Source organism: Podarcis cretensis (assembly GCF_951804945.1).
Source record: "Podarcis cretensis genome assembly, chromosome: 5".
Classification (NCBI taxonomy): Eukaryota; Metazoa; Chordata; class Lepidosauria; order Squamata; family Lacertidae; genus Podarcis; species Podarcis cretensis.
The window spans coordinates 93,703,118-93,722,763 of NC_137174.1; the positions used below are offsets into that span (position 1 = coordinate 93,703,118).

At 43.5% G+C, this 19,646-nt stretch overlaps 1 protein-coding gene across 2 annotated transcripts; it reads left to right on the forward strand.

The window, feature by feature from the left end:
- Positions 1-1,057: 1,057 nt before the first annotated feature.
- Positions 1,058-18,505, forward strand: RFC4 (replication factor C subunit 4). 2 transcript variants are annotated; one of them, XM_079978198.1, is made up of 11 exons: positions 1,058-1,079; positions 3,221-3,374; positions 4,939-5,017; positions 10,414-10,493; positions 11,912-12,031; positions 12,752-12,895; positions 13,168-13,288; positions 14,674-14,799; positions 15,838-15,918; positions 17,291-17,407; positions 18,194-18,505. In XM_079978198.1, exons 2-11 carry the CDS (start codon positions 3,241-3,243, stop codon positions 18,287-18,289), a joined length of 1,098 nt encoding a protein of 365 aa, XP_079834324.1. In that variant the 5' UTR covers positions 1,058-1,079; positions 3,221-3,240; the 3' UTR covers positions 18,290-18,505. The 2 variants fall into 2 exon arrangements, with proteins under 2 accessions (XP_079834324.1, XP_079834323.1); XM_079978197.1 differs by lacking the exon at positions 1,058-1,079 and adding an exon at positions 1,113-1,257 and having other exon boundaries at positions 18,194-18,503.
- The last annotated feature ends 1,141 nt before the right edge of the window (positions 18,506-19,646 follow it).

Genomic DNA, 19,646 nt, shown 5'->3' on the forward strand with positions numbered 1-19,646 from the left:
TTTATTCCTCACTCTTGTTCCTCATGCAGCTCTTCCCTCATGCCTTCTTCCCTGACAGGGAGGGTGAGGCACCATTTTGTGGTTCTCCTCAGGTGTCTAAATGGCGGAAATGACTGGCAGAATCCGAGACCAGGGAGAAGAGTTGGTGGAAGAAGATTGGAAGAAACTTAAAATCTACCTACAGAAATACTGTAAAATTATTGAATGTTAATGACGTTGGAATGAAACGAAGTGGTTCTAGTAATAAGGTAAAATAAGAATATGTAAGAATGGATTGATATTAGACGAAAATTTGAAGTTATAATATGTGAGGATAAACAATTAAGGGTAAACTGAGAGGGTACGGATTTGCTGAACAAATTTTTAAATGGAATACAAAAAAGGGAGGTGTGAGGAAGTCATGAAAATAAGTAAATGAGAGGTAAGATATCAGAAAGAGGGATTTTTTCTCTTTTTTTCTTTTTATGTCTATTTTTGGTTTTTGTATTTTTTGTGTTTTCCTTTTACTGTTTTGTAACCTTTTTCTTGTTGAAAACTTAATAAATATTATTTTTTAAAAAATAAATGTCTAGGGTCAGCCTTGGTGTGAATGAAAATAAAAGGACTGGGGTGCTGGGTGCGAACCCTGAACGTTTCAAAATGCCTGGATTTCTACATCGTTTCCAATAAGCGACGGACAGCCCCGTATGACTAACAAAACGCTGCCTGCAGCTAAAGCTCAAGTTCAATACTCCAAGCACACTCTCGCGCACGCATGCGCCCCACGACCCGCGTCGGCAGGGAATGGTCGGCAAATACTTTGTGCGCGCATGCTCAAATCTCTTCTCACGCGGACAATTCCCTCCTCCTCCTCCTCTATCCAGAGAACGGGGAGGGAACTTACAGCTCAGCGCCCGCGCGTCGCTTCCCTCTCGCAAACGACGTTCGCCTCTCCGCCTTAGGCGAGGGAAGGCCGGCCGGCCCACATCTCCATATATGGCGCGGCACGTGATGCGCCAGTGTCCCTTTCCCCCCGCCCACCTTCCCTCCCTCCTTATTTCCCTCCCTCGGGGAACGGAATCTTGGGTCGGATCTCTATGGTCCATTCGTGTTGCTAGCGCGCCCTCATACATACGGATATACACGGAAGTGGTCCCGCCCCTTGACCCAAACGATCGGTTTTGGCGGGAGTTCTGGGGGAAGGGATGGGAAAGGGAGGCCGCTTCAGCTGCGCGCTAAAGAGGCCTGAGGAGATCTGTGCGCGCGGCCGCTTCGCAGGTGCCTTTAATGAGGGGGGGGGGGGGGCGGGCGCGCGCACGCGGTGGCGAACCCCTTGAAGGAGCGAGCGGGGGGGGGGGGAGGGGAAGAAGAGAGTTTATTCCTCCACCTCCGTCCCACCCCCTTCAGGGATCCGGGGCACTGCTGTGTTTTGTGGGCCGCGAGGAGTCCCTGTGTTTACTTAGATAACATAGCCCTGTTTAGGGAAGCTTTTAATGTTTAGTAGGTTATTGTATTTTAGTGTTCTGTTGGAAGCCGCCCAGAGTGGCTGGGGAAACCCAGCCAGATGGGGGGGGGTATAAATAATAAATTATTATTATTATTATTATTATGTAGCTGGAGCATTGAGGGGGTGGGCGGAGGGTGGTTGCTTACACTTCTTGTTGTTGCTTTATCCTGCCCAGGGCAGCCCAAAGCAACTTACATCCAACCAACTAGAGAGACAAAAATCATCGTACAGATCTATATCTGATATATCTATATCATATCTATATCTGATATGTAGGTAATAGATATATATGCACAAAACTATACATACATATATATATATATATATATATATATATACGGTGTGTGTGTGTATTATATATATATGTATGTATGTATGTTGATGTTTAAATTTGGAAAAATTGGACAAACCGAAATAGAAATACCCTCCCGCAGTAATGGGAGTGGGGGTTGCTGTCGCTGCCCACCTGCTTTTGACAGGCAGCTTCCAGGCCCCAACTGCTCCCCTTCCCCCATGCAGTCTCAGGGTGGGCTATATGCAGCTTAGTTAAGCCGTGTAGTGTCCCAACCCCAAAGGGGCTTGTGCGAAAAAGGTGCGCCTTAAATATATGTAGGGATGGGGCCAAATGCTCCTGCGGGGGGGGGGGGGAGTGTCTACCGCAGAAAAGGCTGTCTCTTGCTTGACTGCCTCGCAGGATTTTAGATAGTGGCAGAACTGCTGGCAGGGTGATTGAATCACAGAATTGTAGAGTCGGAAGGGACCACAAGGATCATCTAATCCAGCTCCCTGCAATGCAGGAATCTTTTACCCAACATGGGATTTGAACCCACAACCCTCGGATTAAGAGTTTCATGCTCCACTTCCTGAGCTATCCCTTCGCCCCTCCAGATCTCAGAACTTGGGGAGCTTGATACAGTCTGCTTATCTTTGAACAGGAGATGTACGCCAGGGACTCCTTCAAACAGAAAACTGTTCTCTTGACAGCCCTTCAGATAGAGGATTGTTCACTGTATAGAAGAATGCATGGACATTGGAGTTGTGTAATTGTCATCAGGGTTTCTGTGCAACTTGCTTGCAGATTGTAGTGTATGTTTCATGGATGTGCATAGAGAAGCCATGATTGGGTGCAGCTCATGACTGGTCAAAATAAAACATACACCATAAGGTAGCCAATGTGATGCTACACAGGTGCTGTTTGTGGACTACAACTCACTTAATCCCATCTCGTTGCCTATACTAGCTGGGGTTGATGGGAATTGTACACCACAGTTCTCTGAATTGTGAAGGGCACCTTGTTGCCTGCTCCTGGAACACACACTTTACAAAAAGCTGGATCTGATACATTTTCCTCTATTGAGGTGGAAGCCAGCTGGTCCATGAAATCAGCAAAATTAAACTACTTTTTCCTGTTGTATAGCAGGACTTTAATCTCATGATTTTAAAGTGTGAAAATGACATTTCTGAGTAAAAAGTCTTTGTTGGTTCTTGATCATGTGACAACGTATCCTTGCAGACTTCACCCTTTTTGTTCTTATATCAGAAGAAAAAAATATAGCCTTGAAGGCTTTTATGGTTATAAATGAAATGGTTCAACAAAAATAATTGCTTCACTATTTATTCTTATCAGTGGTGACAGGATTGAGGCAACTGAGAAATGAGTGGAGGTATCAAATTACAAAACTAATTTTTCAAATGACACATGTGCATCATTTTCTTCCCGTTTCTCCTTTGCAGACTGGTGAGAAACAGCAGCAATGCAGGCATTTCTGAAAGGACCATCTTCAATCAGCACTAAACCCCCATCTACCAAAGATCGGGGAACAGCTGCCACTGCAGGAGGCAGTGGGGAGGGCAAAAGGGTCAGAGCTATTCCTTGGGTAGAAAAATAGTAAGTATTGGACTCTGCTTTGGTATCTAAATGAGTGTTGTAATTGCCCAAGATGAATGCGAGGGATGAAGAATGCCTCTTGCTTGCCTGAGTGAAGGGGTGTGTAGAAATTGACTCTTGTATGGCTGGCATGTAGCCTGCTGTGCAAAGATAAAGAACTGCATCTGTTGATCTGCCCACTATTTCCTCTTGACCCACCCACCACTGGCATGCAGCCCCCAGAAGGTTGTCCATGTGGAAATGTGGCCTTTTGCATAAAAAGTTTCCCAGCCTCATTGCTAGGGGAATGTGATCATCTACATTGGAGGCGTTTTAAATCATAGGTTTTCACCTTTTTTTGAGTCCATGGCTCCCTTGACCAACTACATTCTTTCTGCGGCACCCCTTTGGGGCTCAGGAGCCCAGTTATGTCACCCCTTGCCTGCAGAGCTGGCAGCCCCTCACCCCTCTCTTATGGAGTGCTCCCTCAGCCTCCTCTCGCCTATCATTGGTAGTCCTCTGGGCAGCCACCGCCCATGGTCTCTGAGCTGCCCCCCCCACCCCAAAGAGAGGTGCCTGGGGCTGGTGGACTGGCTGGATGGGTTCCCTCCCTTGCTTGCTTACTCCAAGGCTACCTCAGCTCCTGACAACCAGCACCCCTGGCGAGCCCAGAGGCACCATTCGCCTAGGGAGCTTGTAGCCAAGGCTGCCGTAACAAGCAGCCATGCAAGCCTTTGGGAGGCAGAGACCCGAGAAGGCATCTTAGGAGAAAGGGAAGGAAAGAGGGACAGAGGCCAGTGTTTCCCTCTGCACCCTTGACCATCAGTCAAGGCACCCCAGGGTGCTAGGCCACACTGGTTGAAAACCACTGTTTTAAATAATGACTATGACTGTAACCACTAGATGTCTCCACATATATTATGCCTCTCCTTGTGTTGGTGCTCTGTTTCACTTCAGAGGACTGTGTTATATGAATGCCAGTCCAAAGTTAATTCTCGTATATAAGCAGTGCAGTGTCAGAGGAGTGGCCTGTGGAAGATTGCAGAGGTTCTTTCTGTGGAAAAGTAGAAGCTGAACTTCTGTTGACAGCTTCTTTGATGTTGCACTGCTTGCACACGCAGGCCACGTTGCTCATCTGTGGCTGGTTACTACATCGCCAGATGTCTATTTTTTTGCATCAGAGTATTAGCTATTAAGACTTGCTGCTTTGACTGAAATATTTGTTAGGCTCCAGATTTGACGGGTTATTTGCTTGTTTATCTCTGTAAAAAGAAAAAGAAAAGCTGGTAGCTGCAGAAATTTATTAGACTCTGCAGTGTATTCATTTAAAAGCTTTCCTAAAATCATTTTCAGCAGGCAGTGAAAATAGCAAGGAAGCCAAATGCAGGCCTTTGGAATGATTTCCACAGGATGGGTGACACAACTGTGACAGCTATGCTCTGCATCCTTGGACCACTAACTTCCATAAAAGAGAATGGCTTTGCTCATTGAACTAAAGGAACAGAGAAGTTACATGTATCATTACTTTTGTTCAGAAAATATTAATAATACATGCTAAGTTTTTTTCATTCTTTTTTTTATGTAGCCGCCCAAAATGCATGGATGAAGTTGCATTTCAAGAGGAAGTTGTTGCAGTATTGAAGAAAACCTTACAAGGAGCTGACGTGAGTGTTGTAGTTCTCCCAATGCTTCGTGGCATATGCAAGTTAATTTTTCCAGTAGAAGATAATTATTGTGTGTAGTCTTATGAATCATACTTATGTGTCTATATAGTCAGAATAAAATTTATTGGCCCTTCTGCAGCTGTATGCTCCCAGAACAGCTTACAGAACAACAACAAAAATTACAATAAATCCTTAACAGTTGAGAGGTAACGTGTAATATGGGACAACTTCTTCAGTGAGTCTCCAGGAGTATCGTGCTCTTGGGACTCTTTTTGTGGGGAATAGATTTTGATGGCCAAAAAACAACCAGAAGGGAAAGTTCTGGAACGGTATAGGAAGCTGCATTGTCCCGTTGGTCTATCTGGCTCGAGGTACTGTCTATACTGATTTGCTGCAGCTGTCCGGGACTTCAGACAGACATCTTTCTCAGTCCTTTCTGGACATGCCACAGACTGAACAGTGTGCTGCTCTGCCGCTGAGTTACGGCTCCTGCCCAGTTTAATCAGCCCTTTCCCAGTGCCACTGCTGAAATAAACTTCAAAGGCTTCCCTCTGCATTTCCTAAAAGAAGCAAATGAACACCAAACTCTGAAACAACCAGGGTTGCATATCCAGTGCTAGTCCTACTCAGAACGAACCCACTGAAGTTAACAGGCATGACTAACTTACAGTCATTAATTTAAATGCATTTCCTCTATGCATAGAACTTAGCTAGGTACAACCTCATGTGTATTTTTAGGGTTGTTAAACAATGCTTTAAAATGCGGCAATAGAAGCTAAGACAACTCCGCCCCTCCCCCGCCCTGGCCTTTCTCTTGTCGTTTATATTAGTGGCTGGTTTGGCTCTCTGGCCCAAAAATACACCCGTACTTTGGGTCACAGAAAAGGTCAATGTAATTCACTTGCCCCATCTCAGGTTTCCTCCCAGGCCAAATCCAGCACTCCACTGCATGCAGACATTTCACACTCCATTGACCTGCTTGCAGCCAGTTACCCATTGCACTTTTGTCCCAGCAAAACATCAAATAACCAGAGCAAGCCAACCCTTAGGTCACAGTGCCTTATTCCTGCCTTTTTCTACCTCTGTGGTGATGAGTGACTTCTGACGAATGATTGACAGATAATGCTGAGGCTCCAGACCTACCAGTTTAAATTGTAGAAGGCTGGATGTCTGGGTGCAAGGCCTGATTGAGGAGATATGGGCCTTTCCGAATAGGGCTCCCCCTTACGCTGAAAGGAACACATGAAAGTATTACAAAATAAGTACTGTGGTATATTAAGGGCTATGGCATAAGCTTTCAAGGGCTACAAAAAATACAGTGGTGCCTCGCAAGACGAAAAGAATCCGTTCCGCGAGTCTCTTCGTCTTGCGGTTTTTTCGTCTTGCGAAGCAAGCCCTTTGACAGCTTAGCGGATTAGTGCTATTAGCGGCTTAGCGGATCAGCTGATAAGCGGCTTAGCGGATCAGCTGATAAGCGGCTTAGCGGATCAGCTGATAAGCTGATAAGCGGCTTAGCGGATCAGCTGATTAGCGGCTTAACGGATCAGCTGATAAGCGGCTTAGCGGCTTAGAAAAAGGAAAAAAAAACCCTCAGGAACTCGCAAGACATTTTCGTCTTGCGAAGCAAGCCCATAGGAAATTTGTTTTGCGAAGCACCTCCAAAACGGAAAACCCTTTCGTTTTGGGGGGTATTCCGTCTTGCAAGGCATTCGTCTTGCGGGGCACCACTGTAATCTGGTGCACTTAATGTAATGGCACCATTATAAGTCCGGCCTAGTCTATGTGAAATAGAACATTGTACAAGTGGACTTAACTCTTGCAATGGGACTTCCCCCTTCCTCTTCCTCTTCCTCTCCTTCCCCTGCCCTGAAGTTCCTTGAACAGTTCTCAAATTTGCTGTAAAGGATTGGGGGATCTTCTGGAGTAGATATTAGGGGGCTTCAGGGAAAGGGGAAGAGGGGGAAGTCTTGTTGCAAGAATGGAAGTCTGTTCCTCTTGTACATAAACCCAAACTTCTTCACTGTATTGGTTGTATTTAACTTAGTGCTAAGATGAGCATTGCATCAGTACAAGGATTCCCTCTTGCACAATGAAATGTTCTTCCCCCTCTTCTTCTGCATGCCCCCATGATCTGTTCAGGAGTTTCCCTCAGTCCTCCAGAGCAGATTTTGGGACAGCATAGGGAATGTGTGGAGGGAGGAACTACCTTTGCCTTAGAGCAAAAAATTAGCTGAATGCCACCCTTTTTCTGTATCTGATGTTTCACATAGAGCTCAATCTTGCCTTCCTAGGGAAATGTGCATCATGTTTAATCATATTCATCCTTTGTATCATTCTTCCCAGTATCTGCTTTGTACGAAAGGCCAGTAGTACTAGGCTCCTCCTACTCTTGTAATCTTTTCATTCCAGCTGTTTATTACAAGAACTCTGTAACTAAGAAATAGTACCTGATTTTTTTTGTCCCCCCCCATTCCTTTTCCTTTTGTGTCATTAAAAAAAAAGATGCCCAAGGTCTTACATCTGTAAGTTGCTGCGGTAAAGCATGATAAAAATGCTTTTAAGTAAATAAAATACTTTGCAACCTAGTCTTTTGGTAAGAATATTTAGCTGGAGTTTGAAGAAGATATGCTTCCACTGGAACATCTTAAAACTTGCAGCTAAACTGCCACTCCATCTCATGCATTCTTTGGAGGAGATATCAAGTGCTAAGGCTAGGTGCTAATAATTGTGGGGGAAGGGCAGGACAGTAATGATGGGTTGTACATGGCTCATTTCTAAGAACTCAACTACAACAAACATTTCACATGTTAAAAAGCAGGATATCTCTTGTCAACACTGCTCCAGGGCACCTTAATCTGCCCCTGAACATGTCCAGTCTCTTTAGCACCTGAAGTAGCTATTTGCGTCCTGGCCATTGTATTGAGTAGTTTCATTTTAAGATGATTCAGAGTACTACATGGGATATTTGACCATCGTTAAATAATAAGTAATCAATTGACCAGCATCTTGAAATTAGTCTACAGCTTGTTAGAATAGCTCAGTTGGTTAGAGCGTGGTGCTGATAACATCAAGGTTGGAGGTTCGATCCCCATATGGGACAGCTGCATTTTCCTGCATGGCAGGGGGTTGGACTAGATGATCCTCAGGGTCCCTTCTAACCCTACGATTATAACATGTTTTCTATGTGGAAATGTCCATGCTTTTGAAAGTGTTTTGCACCGTGTGTTGTAAATTTCCATGTATCTTTAGCCCGATAATAAGCCACCTATAGGCACCATAACTTAATCATTGGCAACAGTCAGAAATAGCGTAGCTTGGTCATGTTACAGCTCTGCTAAAAATACAGCCATTTAAGTTAGATAAAGGATTAGGAGATCCTTCATCAGACCTTATTGTAGGTGCCGGTTAAATGTGCTGTTCAAGTTTGTGGTATTCATTCATTGATTGGTAAGTGTAGGTTTTCCGTAAAAGTACCAAATGTTGAGTAAAGTGGCAGGATAGTGGCTGTTTGGTGTGCAGCTCTGTTTGTGTATGAACCCCACAAACCTGCAGAATAGTGCATTATTCCTGCCATACCATTATGAAAATGAAAATTCAGGTGGGTCCTGTATAACCCTAAACATGCTCTGAAGCATGGAGGTTGGAATCCACAGAACCAAGCAGTGAGCTCTCAGCACACCCAAGGGGACGTTTGGGTTCCATGGAGCACTAAGTGTCAAATGGCTCTTTAAAAAGACGATTGGCTTTTTTAATTATCTTTTGCAGTAATCAGAGACAAAGACACACAGATTTTAAAAATGCAAGCATGAGCTTCTTTTAAAAAGGAGAGTGGAGATGATGACTTTCAAAAGACAGTCTGATATTTCTGTGGTTGCAAGAGAAAGGACCAGAAATCCCACTGATTTCTTTCTCTTTCTATTTTTGCCCGAATTTTTAAAACATACATGTTCATTAGTTAGTATGTACTGATCAAATATTGTCAATTGAGCCCCATGCTGGGCAAATGATTCCTGTATTGCAGGGGGACTAGATGACCCTTATGCTCCCTTCCAACTATACAGTTCTGTGATTCTAATTGACAGCCTACTTATTTGCCTGCAGCCCAATGTTCCATGAAGCCAAAAATGCTGCTGGATAGGTGGCCATCTACGTATTTCAATTGTATTATAGTGTGATTTTGTCAGCAGGTGTGTGAGGGCTCCTGATCCCCTAGAATTGCCCTGCGACAAAAGTCTTCCTTGCTGAAGGGCTTCCTCAATGTGATCTGGCTATTTCCCCCCCTGTAAAGGTCCTTTGGTGGGACGCAGGTGGCGCTGTGGGTTAAAGCCTCAGCGCCTAGGGCTTGCCGATCGAAAGGTCGGCGGTTCGAATCCCTGCGGCGGGGTGCGCTCCCGCTGCTCGGTCCCAGCGCCTGCCAACCTAGCAGTTCGAAAGCACCTCCGGGTGCAAGTAGATAAATAGGGACCGCTTACCAGCGGGAAGGTAAACAGCGTTTCCGTGTGCGGCTCTGGCTCTGGCTCTGGCTCTGGCCAGAGCAGCGATGTCACGCTGGCCACGTGACCCGGAAGTGTCTCCGGACAGCGCTGGCCCCTGGCCTCTTAAGTGAGATGGGCGCACAACCCCAGAGTCTGTCAAGACTGGCCCGTACGGGCAGGGGTACCTTTACCTTTACCTTAAAGGTCCTTTGAGGTATTGGGCATAAACAGTCACTATTTTTTTTTAAAAAAGCTGAAGGAAATTGGTTGAAGTAAAACACAAAAGATACTTCTGTTTGTGTTCTGTGACAAAATCCAAAGCGAAGAACTCTTGTTGACTTTAACAGAAAATGTTCCTTTGCATTGTTACAAGCATTGTAATTAATTTTTTTTTTAAATAAGCAAGTTAATATCATTTATTCACAATTAGTTCATTTCATGGTTAACATAATTATCAGACCTGTTGATGATTAAATTGCCTTTTGTTATTGCTTTAAAGCATTAAATTAATTAGAACACTAGATTTCTGTTTGACCAAATCATTTATGGACCTGTCCTGTGTCGAACTCAAGTATGCATCTCTGTATAGTATTTAAAATATTATCTAAAGCATCTGCTTCACTTCTTTCCTTCTGTCTTGGGATTACCAATTACAACATTTTGAAAATAAAAAAAGTAAAGCGTAAAGATAGTATTTGAAACAGGCCGGTAAATATTGATCAGATTAAAATCTATGCCTGCAATTATACACAACTCTTATTTGCAGAATCGTGTCACATGCTTGAGTTGTGGCCTAGACACCTATGTAAGTGTTGTAAAACAAACACTCAGTGATAACATCGCCTGAGGTTTCTTGTTCCTCTAAAATATCTACTTACAAAATATTGTATGACAGCATTGTTTAACCTCCTGCTGTTGCAGCTTCCCAATCTCTTGTTCTATGGCCCACCTGGAACTGGAAAAACATCCACTATTTTAGCAGCAGCCAGAGAACTCTTTGGGTAAGTGTGGGATCTGGTGGCATTCAAGTGTCTGTTTTGAGTCCGACAATCCTCTAGTACTTTTGGTGACTTAATAGTAGGCACTTGGTTTAGTGCAACATGAAGAAGCAGAAATTAGGCAGAGTGAATCTTGAGTTTGCAGGCATTTTTCTTCCTCCAGAAGAGACAAACCTGTAGTTAACATTGGCAGAACAGTTTTAAGCCATAGTTACTGAAGCTGAGACTTTAAGAAAGGTAACCAAAAGTTAATTTTCGAAATTGAGATCATGATGATTTTGAGTGTTTGGAAGCAAAACAGTAATGCATGGCTGCAGAACTTGTGGCCACGAAGTCTAACACTATGTATTATGGAGCAAGACAGGTACTTGAACTGCCCACCCCCATTCATGCAGTCTCCTCCTTGAGACTAGGTGGGGTTTTTTAAACTGAGATTTTCCTTCAGTTGCATATTCATAACTTGCATGTATAAATAGAGAAGAGATGCACAGAAATGGGGGGAACGTCACTCAGTGATTTGAGTGTTTTGTTAATTATCCAAGTGAGTTCCTTTTACAATCAGTATAGAAGTTTTAACAAATTTAGGACGTTCTGATCCCTAATCATAGGGCTAGAGAAGGCCTTGTATGCCTTCTAGTACAGCCTTCACCAAGCTGATGCCCTTTGGACTGCAATTCCCACCAGACCTATCAAGTACAGTGGTGCCTCGCGAGACAAAATTAATCCGATCCGCAAGTCTCTTCGTCTTGCGGTTTTTTCGTCTTGCGAAGCAAGCCCATTGACGGCTTAGCGGATTAGCGCTATTAGCAGCTTTTAGCGGCTTTTAGCGGCTTAGCGGATAAGCAGATAAGCGGCTTAGTGGCTTAGAAAAAGGGGGGGGAAGGGGAAAAAACCTGCAGGAACTCGCAAGACATTTTCGTCTTGCGAAGCAAGCCCATAGGAAATTCGTTTTGCGAAGCACCTCCAAAATGGAAAACCCTTTCGTCTAGCGGGTTTTCCGTCTTGCGAGGCATTCGTCTTGCGGGGCACCACTGTACAGCTGAAGGGAGTTGTAGTAGGGAACATATGGAGGACACTTGGTTGGAAAATGCTGATCTAGAGCAACTTCATGCGGGAAATCCAGAGCTTAGAGCCTTTCAAGCAGAGATGCTTTATCCTAGTCTGTATCTGTATTGGGGGACCATTGTTTTTATAGTTTCATGTTTTTGTTGTCAAATCACTTCGGGATGTTAGTGATTCATAAGTTAACTAAATAATGAATCTGTAGTCCAGTTCCCCAAACAAAAGGGAGGAAGGGGAGCGAGAAAACCTTGTTTTAACCAAGGAAAACCAACGTCCAGAATTCAAAATGCGAAACCAGATTAATAGCTCAGTATAACAAATAGGTTAAAATTTGGCTGAATTTCTGTTCTGATAAACAGACCCGAACTGTTCCGGCAGAGAGTCCTCGAGCTGAATGCATCCGATGAACGTGGAATACAAGTCATTCGAGAGAAAGTGAAGAGCTTTGCTCAGCTAACGGTGTCAGGAAGTCGTTCAGAGTAAGCGCAATGATCAAAGCTGCCTCGTAGGATTGTATTTCTCTCTGCTTTAGTTTTATAAGGGTTCGCTCTGTAATGCTAAATTAAGCCACGAGTCAGCATCGCATGGTGGATTTTGGGCTCTCAAGTGAGTCACGGGAGCATAACTGCATTCTGAGGGAATTTATCCTTCACATGTCTTGCACCACTGTACCAGATAGGACATTTATGGAAGCCGTGAATTGTGTGCAAGCTTCCCAAATGCTGAATGCACTTGTCTTCTATTGCACCCTGAATGATTCAGTTGCTGGCATACAGACAGCAGCTTGTCAGTCGTTGTGTGTGACATTTTATTTCCAACATTCAGTCTGCCAGTTACTTGAAGAGTTGGCTGAGTTATGGCCAAGCTGGCTGGGGAAGATGGGAGTCTGTGGGCCACGACACCAGGGAACTCAAGATTGCAGTACGCTGGAATAGTTTGAGGGACATTAGCTTGTCCTTCAGGCAGCAAATTGTCTTGGCCAGCCCTGAATACACTGTCAGAACTTGAACAGGATATGTTCTGAGACACGTGTCATCCTTGAAATAGAAGTTCTGAAATATTAAAACATCTTTCAAATCTCAGAAATGGATAAAAGTGGCTAAGCAATACTGATATCATCATTTGTTGGATTTGCAAATATAACCTGCACTAGTACCTTAAGTTGTTAATGCATGTTTTTGCAATGGGTGTGTGTTTAGTGGCAAGCCGTGTCCCCCGTTTAAGATTATAATCTTGGACGAAGCGGATTCTATGACCTCAGCAGCCCAGGCAGCTTTACGGCGCACCATGGAGAGAGAATCCAAAACAACACGCTTCTGCCTTATTTGTAATTACATCAGCAGGTATGTATGGGTTTCACCATGCTTTCTTATTTAATGTTTGATGGAAAATATTTATTATTTCCTGGTTCCCATTGTAAAAATCCTAAACTTGCATTGTAAAGAGTTGCTTAATTCCCCTTGGGAAATGAGGAACATAGCACAAGTGATGCATTGCTAAATTTTATTTTATTGCTAAGGGGCAGGAAGTAGTGGAAAATATATTGTCGTGTTCTGCGGAAACTAGAGAGGATGGATTCCTTTTGTAATTGCGTTTCACTTTCTCTTTTTCACAGGATAATTGAACCCATAACATCCCGATGCTCCAAATTTCGTTTCAAGCCCCTTTCAGACAAAATCCAAGAAGAGAGACTTCTAGACATTGCTGAAAAGGAGAATGTGACAGTCAGCAGTGAGGTAGCTTTTCTGTTCATTCAGAGATTCATGGTTTTTAATTGTGGGAAAAGAGACGGACGCAATGCTTAGTGTCTTTTTTTCTGGGTCACTGCTGAGCTACATGCATAGTATAATCATTACCCATATTTTACAGAAGGGGCGTTGGTCCAGCAACTTAGTCAAAATAATTGAGCATAGTTAGGGAATTTCTGTGCCAGGTCAGTGGTGGCTAGTATTTTTGGCAAGTATGCCACAAGTTCAAAGTACAGACTAGTGGCATTCTAGAGTACACAAGTGGTTTTGCAGTGCAGTGGTGTGGCCTTAAAGGTAAAGGTAGCCCTGCCCGTACGGGCCAGTCTTGACAGACTCTGGGGTTGTGCGCCCATCTCACTCAAGAGGCCGGGGGCCAGCGCTGTCCGGAGACACTTCCGCGTCACGTGGCCAGCGTGACATCGCTGCTCTGGCAAGCCAGAGCCGCACACGGAAACGCCGTTTACCTTCCCGCTGGTAAGCGGTCCCTATTTATCTACTTGCACCCGGAGGTGCTTTCGAACTGCTAGGTTGGCAGGCGCTGGGACCGAGCAGCGGGAGCGCACCCCGCCGCGGGGATTCGAACCGCCGACCTTTCAATCGGCAAGCCCTAGGCGCTGAGGCTTTTACCCACAGCGCCACCCGCGTCCCTGTGTGGCCTTACCTCTTTATTAAGTTTATTAAGCTAGGGTGCAGACTGCAGGGCAGTGCTGGAGAGGCTGAGCTTAGGCCTGCCTCTGCAATATCAAGACACATGCTACCCTGCTTTTATTCAGAAGTGCTGCAGCCTCATGCGGCCAGTGTCACGGGGCTTTGTTTGGAGCAAATAGTGCCTACCCATTCATATCAGTCCTGGCATCCGCAGTCACACTGAACTGCATCCCTGTTTAAATAAACACAGTAGGCCTCTCTGGCAGCAGTGAGAGAGCTCACACATAGTTACAGGAGAGGGAGGAGGAAAACTTATTTGTAAATTATTTGTATATTTGATTAACTTTGCTAAAGGAAGCATTCTGTTCTAGCTCAAACTTGTGAGATTAAACATAAAGCTTACTCTTGTGTTCCTAGAACGTTATCCGTGTTGTGATACAGAGATCTGACAGTGTTGGACAAAAGCCATGGGGACAGATCACACCACTTACAACGTGATTACCATTAGAGCATTTGTTGATTTGTAGTTGAGAAGGAAAATGTGTAACTACATGTGACAAATGGGGAAAGTGCTGTGTTCGCCCCCCTGAATGTGTTAGCCTTCCTACTGAATTGGGTAAGATATGGAATCCGCTGTAGGAAAAGAAGAGTGCTTCAGAAAAGGATCTCAACTGTCTCATCTCTTCTTTGATTTTCTTATAAAGCAGTATTTATTTCTTCCACAGGCAGTCTCTTACCTTGTCCGTGCAGCAGAAGGGGACTTGAGAAAAGCAATCACACTTCTTCAAAGCGCTACACGATTAACAGGCGGGAAAGAGGTCACTGAGAAAGTTGTCACTGAAATTGCAGGGGTAGGTCTAGTCTGCGTATTTTAGTTGGCCCAGTCTATGCTTGCAAATATTGGAAAACTGCTTACATAAAATGGTATTTTTTCTTCACCGCTATCTGTTCAGTTGTACCACGCTTGCTTTTTCTTTCATGACTTGCCCTTAATACTGAAGTTCTCAGGGGTGCAAAACAGGGCATACAGAAATATATTCCATGGAAACTTGTGAATTATTCAAACATGAAGAAAAGCTTTTGAATACAGTCCTCTTTCATTTTGCTTAATTTTCTGTTTCTGCTAGGTCTGACTGATTTATTACATGTTTATTTACTAGGTGGATGCTATTGCATCTAACTTATGTCACAGGATCATTTATAAGTTTGGAAATGTGAGACCAAATCCATTCCCAAAGCAGAATCTTGGGGCAGAGCATGTTGTCTCTGAACACCTGTGGTTCTGGAAGTTTGAAACAGACTTATGTTTGCTGATCCAGCAGAAGACAGAGAGGCATAGAATATGGCAGAAATCAACACTGTGGATTCATAATCTTTCATAAATTGCATTGCAAATGTTGCAGAACTGATGTTTCTATCATCTTGGTTCCATGATGAAGGGGTGGTTAAAACATAGGAAGGATACCTATTCCACTCTGAACCATTTGTCAGGAGGGAAATGAGGCCATGGAGTGAAGTTACGGTATCCCCAACAGATACTGCAACTACACACGACTTTCACTAATCTACTGCTGCTGCTTTACTGCTAACCTAACTGCTGGCTCTCACTAACTGGGGAAAAGAGGTTCTGCCATCCCCTTTTTGGCATTGCGCGATGAATGAAACTGGAGGAAAAACCAGTGGTGCAGCAGTTGCCATATGAGGATTTTCCTACCTAAAAGGTGTGTGTAAACCCTAGAACATTGGTTGAAGTGAAGACAACCTATAGAAAATGGTATGTTCTGGTGATGGCTTCTGAACTTTTGCCTACACATCAGGACTTGCAGTCACTGTTTCTATTTTTTATTCTCGGTGCTTCAATGTTTTTCTTTATGCAACTTTTGTTTTAGATTGTCCCTCAAGGAATTTTAGACCGTCTACTAACCGCATGTCAGAGTGGTTCATTTGAAAAACTGGAAGCTGCAACAAAGGTAGCTTGCTTTAGATCTAAAATGTACAAGGTTCAGATCAGATTTTTTTTTTATGCTACTTTTCTTTCTGTATTGGCAAGTTGTAGAGGAGGTAGTAGTGGTTATGTAAGCATGTTGAAACAAAAAACTGCTCGTCTTTAAGCCAGTCATGGTGTAAATGTAACATGAACTCCCTGACATTTATTCCCTGTGACCTTAGGTGGGAAAGCACTCTCAAAGGGAGGAGTAGCACTCCCTGGTTACAAAAATCCCCAGAAGTAAATGCATTATGTGTGGGTAAAATTTATTCTACCCACAAAAGCATTGCCTACTTCTGTCCCTGGTTCTGTCCACTGATATGTGCCCCCTTTCCCCAAAGGTTTCCCAGAGGGAGTGGGCCCCTCCAGCTACAAAATGTGCCTTACACACGTGCAAACAGCTCTGCAGTCCTTACTGCAATGTGTGTCCAAAAACTGTAGGCTTGCATTAATCTCCAACACACTTCTTGTGGGGCGGCACATCTGATAATCCCAGATCCTTTGCTGCCAAGCCTGACATTTCAAGCCTCTTGGCAGCTTCACTAGCTGCCCTACTAAGCATGAGTGGTAGCTGCACATGAAATGGCCTTTCTGTAGTGTGAGACTAGGTGGACGAGACATTGGCTTGCGATTAACAGTGCACGTTAGTACTTTAAAAGCAGGAGTGGCTAACATGTCATCACAACTTGGCCCCTGGTGATGCTAAAAAACTTTAGCTAACTACAACTGTTTTAAGGTTAGAGCTTCCCTAAGCTCACTTCTTGCTTTAGAGTGTTGTATATACTTCCTTACAATTGGGTGATGGAATAGATGAATTGTAAAGATGAATTTTTAGTTTATCGTACCTCTTTAGTCTTTCCCGGCAACTGGTCTGTGCTTAGGCATGTGACACACACACGTATTCCAGAATACTCAATGAGGCTGACTCCAAGACTTCACTTAAGCTAATAATCTGATTTGTGTCTAAAATGACTCATTAAACAATGGTGTGGTACTTGTGTACAATAAAACAAGATAGCCTCCTGTTGTCTGAACCATCAAATAATCCTCTGGGTATTAGACAGATCCAATTTAAACTACCTGTTCTGAATTTGTATCACGTAGCACGCTTGTATTTGGTAATACCGTTACTCTCTATTTTCAGAAATCTCATATTGCAATATACCTTACATGGTATTGTAGGGAGCCAATGATAAACTAAGCTTTGTCTCTCCTAGCTTTCTGTGATTTACAGTAAGTCAAGGAGTACTTTCCGTCTGCAGTGATGTAATGTTTTGGATGTCTAAGCCTGTAGCTTATTAGTTTAAATCGGCTAATGCTAGCTGCTTCCAATATTTGTTTTCCCCTATGTCCAGAATCTGATCAATGAAGGTTACGCAGCTACTCAGTTTATAAACCAGCTTCATGATACCATTATTGAGAGGAAGGATCTCAGTGACAAGCAGAAATCTGTTATTGCAGAGAAGCTTGCTGTGAGTCTTCATTCTGTTTCAGTTCTTTTTATATCTAGAATGCATGTTTGCTTGTGGTTTGGGGGCCATAAGAAATCCTTTACAGTATTTGTGCATTAGTGAATTCTTCCCAAAGAATTGTATACTAATGGTACTCTCCCTGTATGAGGCAATTCTCCTTTTATGGTAGCAGGCAGTAGTAAGAAGGGCTTCAAGAGAAATGGACATTGGCCGTTGTTACCCCAGCCAACTTGCTTGAGCTATCTGTCTAGTCATTACACACAATGGAAAAGCAGAGGGAAGATTTTTAGCATTGCACTACATTTATGCAGTGATTAACAGAGGTATTTTATTCCTGTTCAGAACAGGAAGACACAGTGAGCTTACACAGATTTCACAGGTGTGATTTTCACTCCTGCTAGGGAGAAACAAAGGCAGTAACTTTTTGGGTGTGCCTTTTTCTGTCCTGGGAGGGAAGGAGACAATACCTGTAGACCAGTCTTGTTACAGGCAACTGCAGTGCCTGCTTGCAAGACTGGCTGAGAAATGCAAATTTAAATTTAGGTAGGGATTCCTCTAACAAATGGTCATATAGAGCTCTGCCAACCAGCTTTAGAAAATGTTGGCTTGAGTAAAGTACACTTGGGGGCGGTCAAACTTTAGATTTTGAAGCTCCCTATAACAGCTTGAAAAACTAATTTATGTTCCTGAGAGGCAGGGAGATATAAAAGTCTGCTCTTCTCCGACTGCATTATATAGTTATCTTGGGAGATCTTGAAAACTTGTAATTTTTCCTTTTTTTGGCAGGAGACAGACAAGTGCTTGGCAGATGGGTCTGATGAGTTCTTGCAGTTGATTAGCCTCTGTGCGGTGGTGATGCAGCAGCTAATTCAAAATAACTAACAGCACAGCAAAATATTTTCCTTTTGATTACTTCGTACTTTTTGATAATAAAATACAGCCTTTGTGCCTGACATTCTAGTGGTATAACAGTACAATGAAAATGAGCTTTACTTTTACAGCATTTCTGCTGCTTTAAAAAAAGGAATGCAACTTTTTATTCTTGTACTTTTTTACTAAATGTTATACTTTAAAACTAGTACAGTGCTGCCATAGCTAAGCATTTGTCATTTCACCTTTCATAGTCCAATTCACTTTAGCATTCCTTCTACTGTATTGTCATTCACTAGGATTTGGTTTAGGTTGCCGTAGAATGCACAATAACTCAGGATAAGTTTCTCTACACCTAGCGGTCTTATTGAAATAAATCATCCCGTGGAATTTGAAGATTTTACACAAATTATGGCATAAGCTTTACAGACTTTGCTTGTGTCTTAAGCAGGGCTACAAGAAAGTTTTAGTGTAAGCTACATTTCATAAGAAAGCAAAGTACTTTCTCCTTGACCATTAACTTTGAATCCGACTCCTAAATACCTTTCACCATGCACATTCTTGCATTGATTTTACTTTTCCTGTCGACCCACACTGAAATGTGGCTTATTTGGTGTTGAAGACCTAACATTGCTGGGTCATGGGAATGACACACAGGACAGAGGTACAGCCTATTGGGAGACCAATCTGTTCCAGGACTGTTCTTGCAGTGGCCAGCAGCCAATACCTGTGGAAAAGCTTAAGCAGGATCTAGGCACAATAGCCATCTCCCCCCTCCAGTTTCCAGGATCTGGTGTGTTCAGAAGTACTATAGCGAATAGTGATTGATAGCCTAATCCCCCATGAATTTAATCCTTTGGTGGCCATTGCCGCCTCCTGCAGAGGCAAGTTACATAATGATCTTCCTTGGATGTCCACAAGTTTTCAAATTCATTTATCTCCTTTTCATTCCAACACATATTTTATAAACTTCTATCATGTCCCCCAAGACAAAGTCCCCATTGCAAAGCCTGGATCCAGACCAGCCACTGCTTTTGCCTATACAGTGGTACCTTGGGTTACAGATGCTTCAGGTTACAGACTCTGCTAACCCACAAATAGTACCTCGGGTTAAGTACCTTTGCTTCAGGATGAGAACAGAAATTGTGCTCTGGCAGCGCAGGCCCCATTAGCTAAAGTGGTGCTTCAGGTTAAGAACAGTTTCAGGTTAAGAACGGACCTCTGGAATGAATTAAGTACTTAACCCGAGGTACCACTGTAGTTGAGCTGAAGGGATAAAAAAGGCTGCAACCCCCAGTGCATCAGGTAATGGGAGAAAGTACTTTCACAGCTGACCTTCCAAATTGCCCAGGAGAGTAAAGTCCTTTGG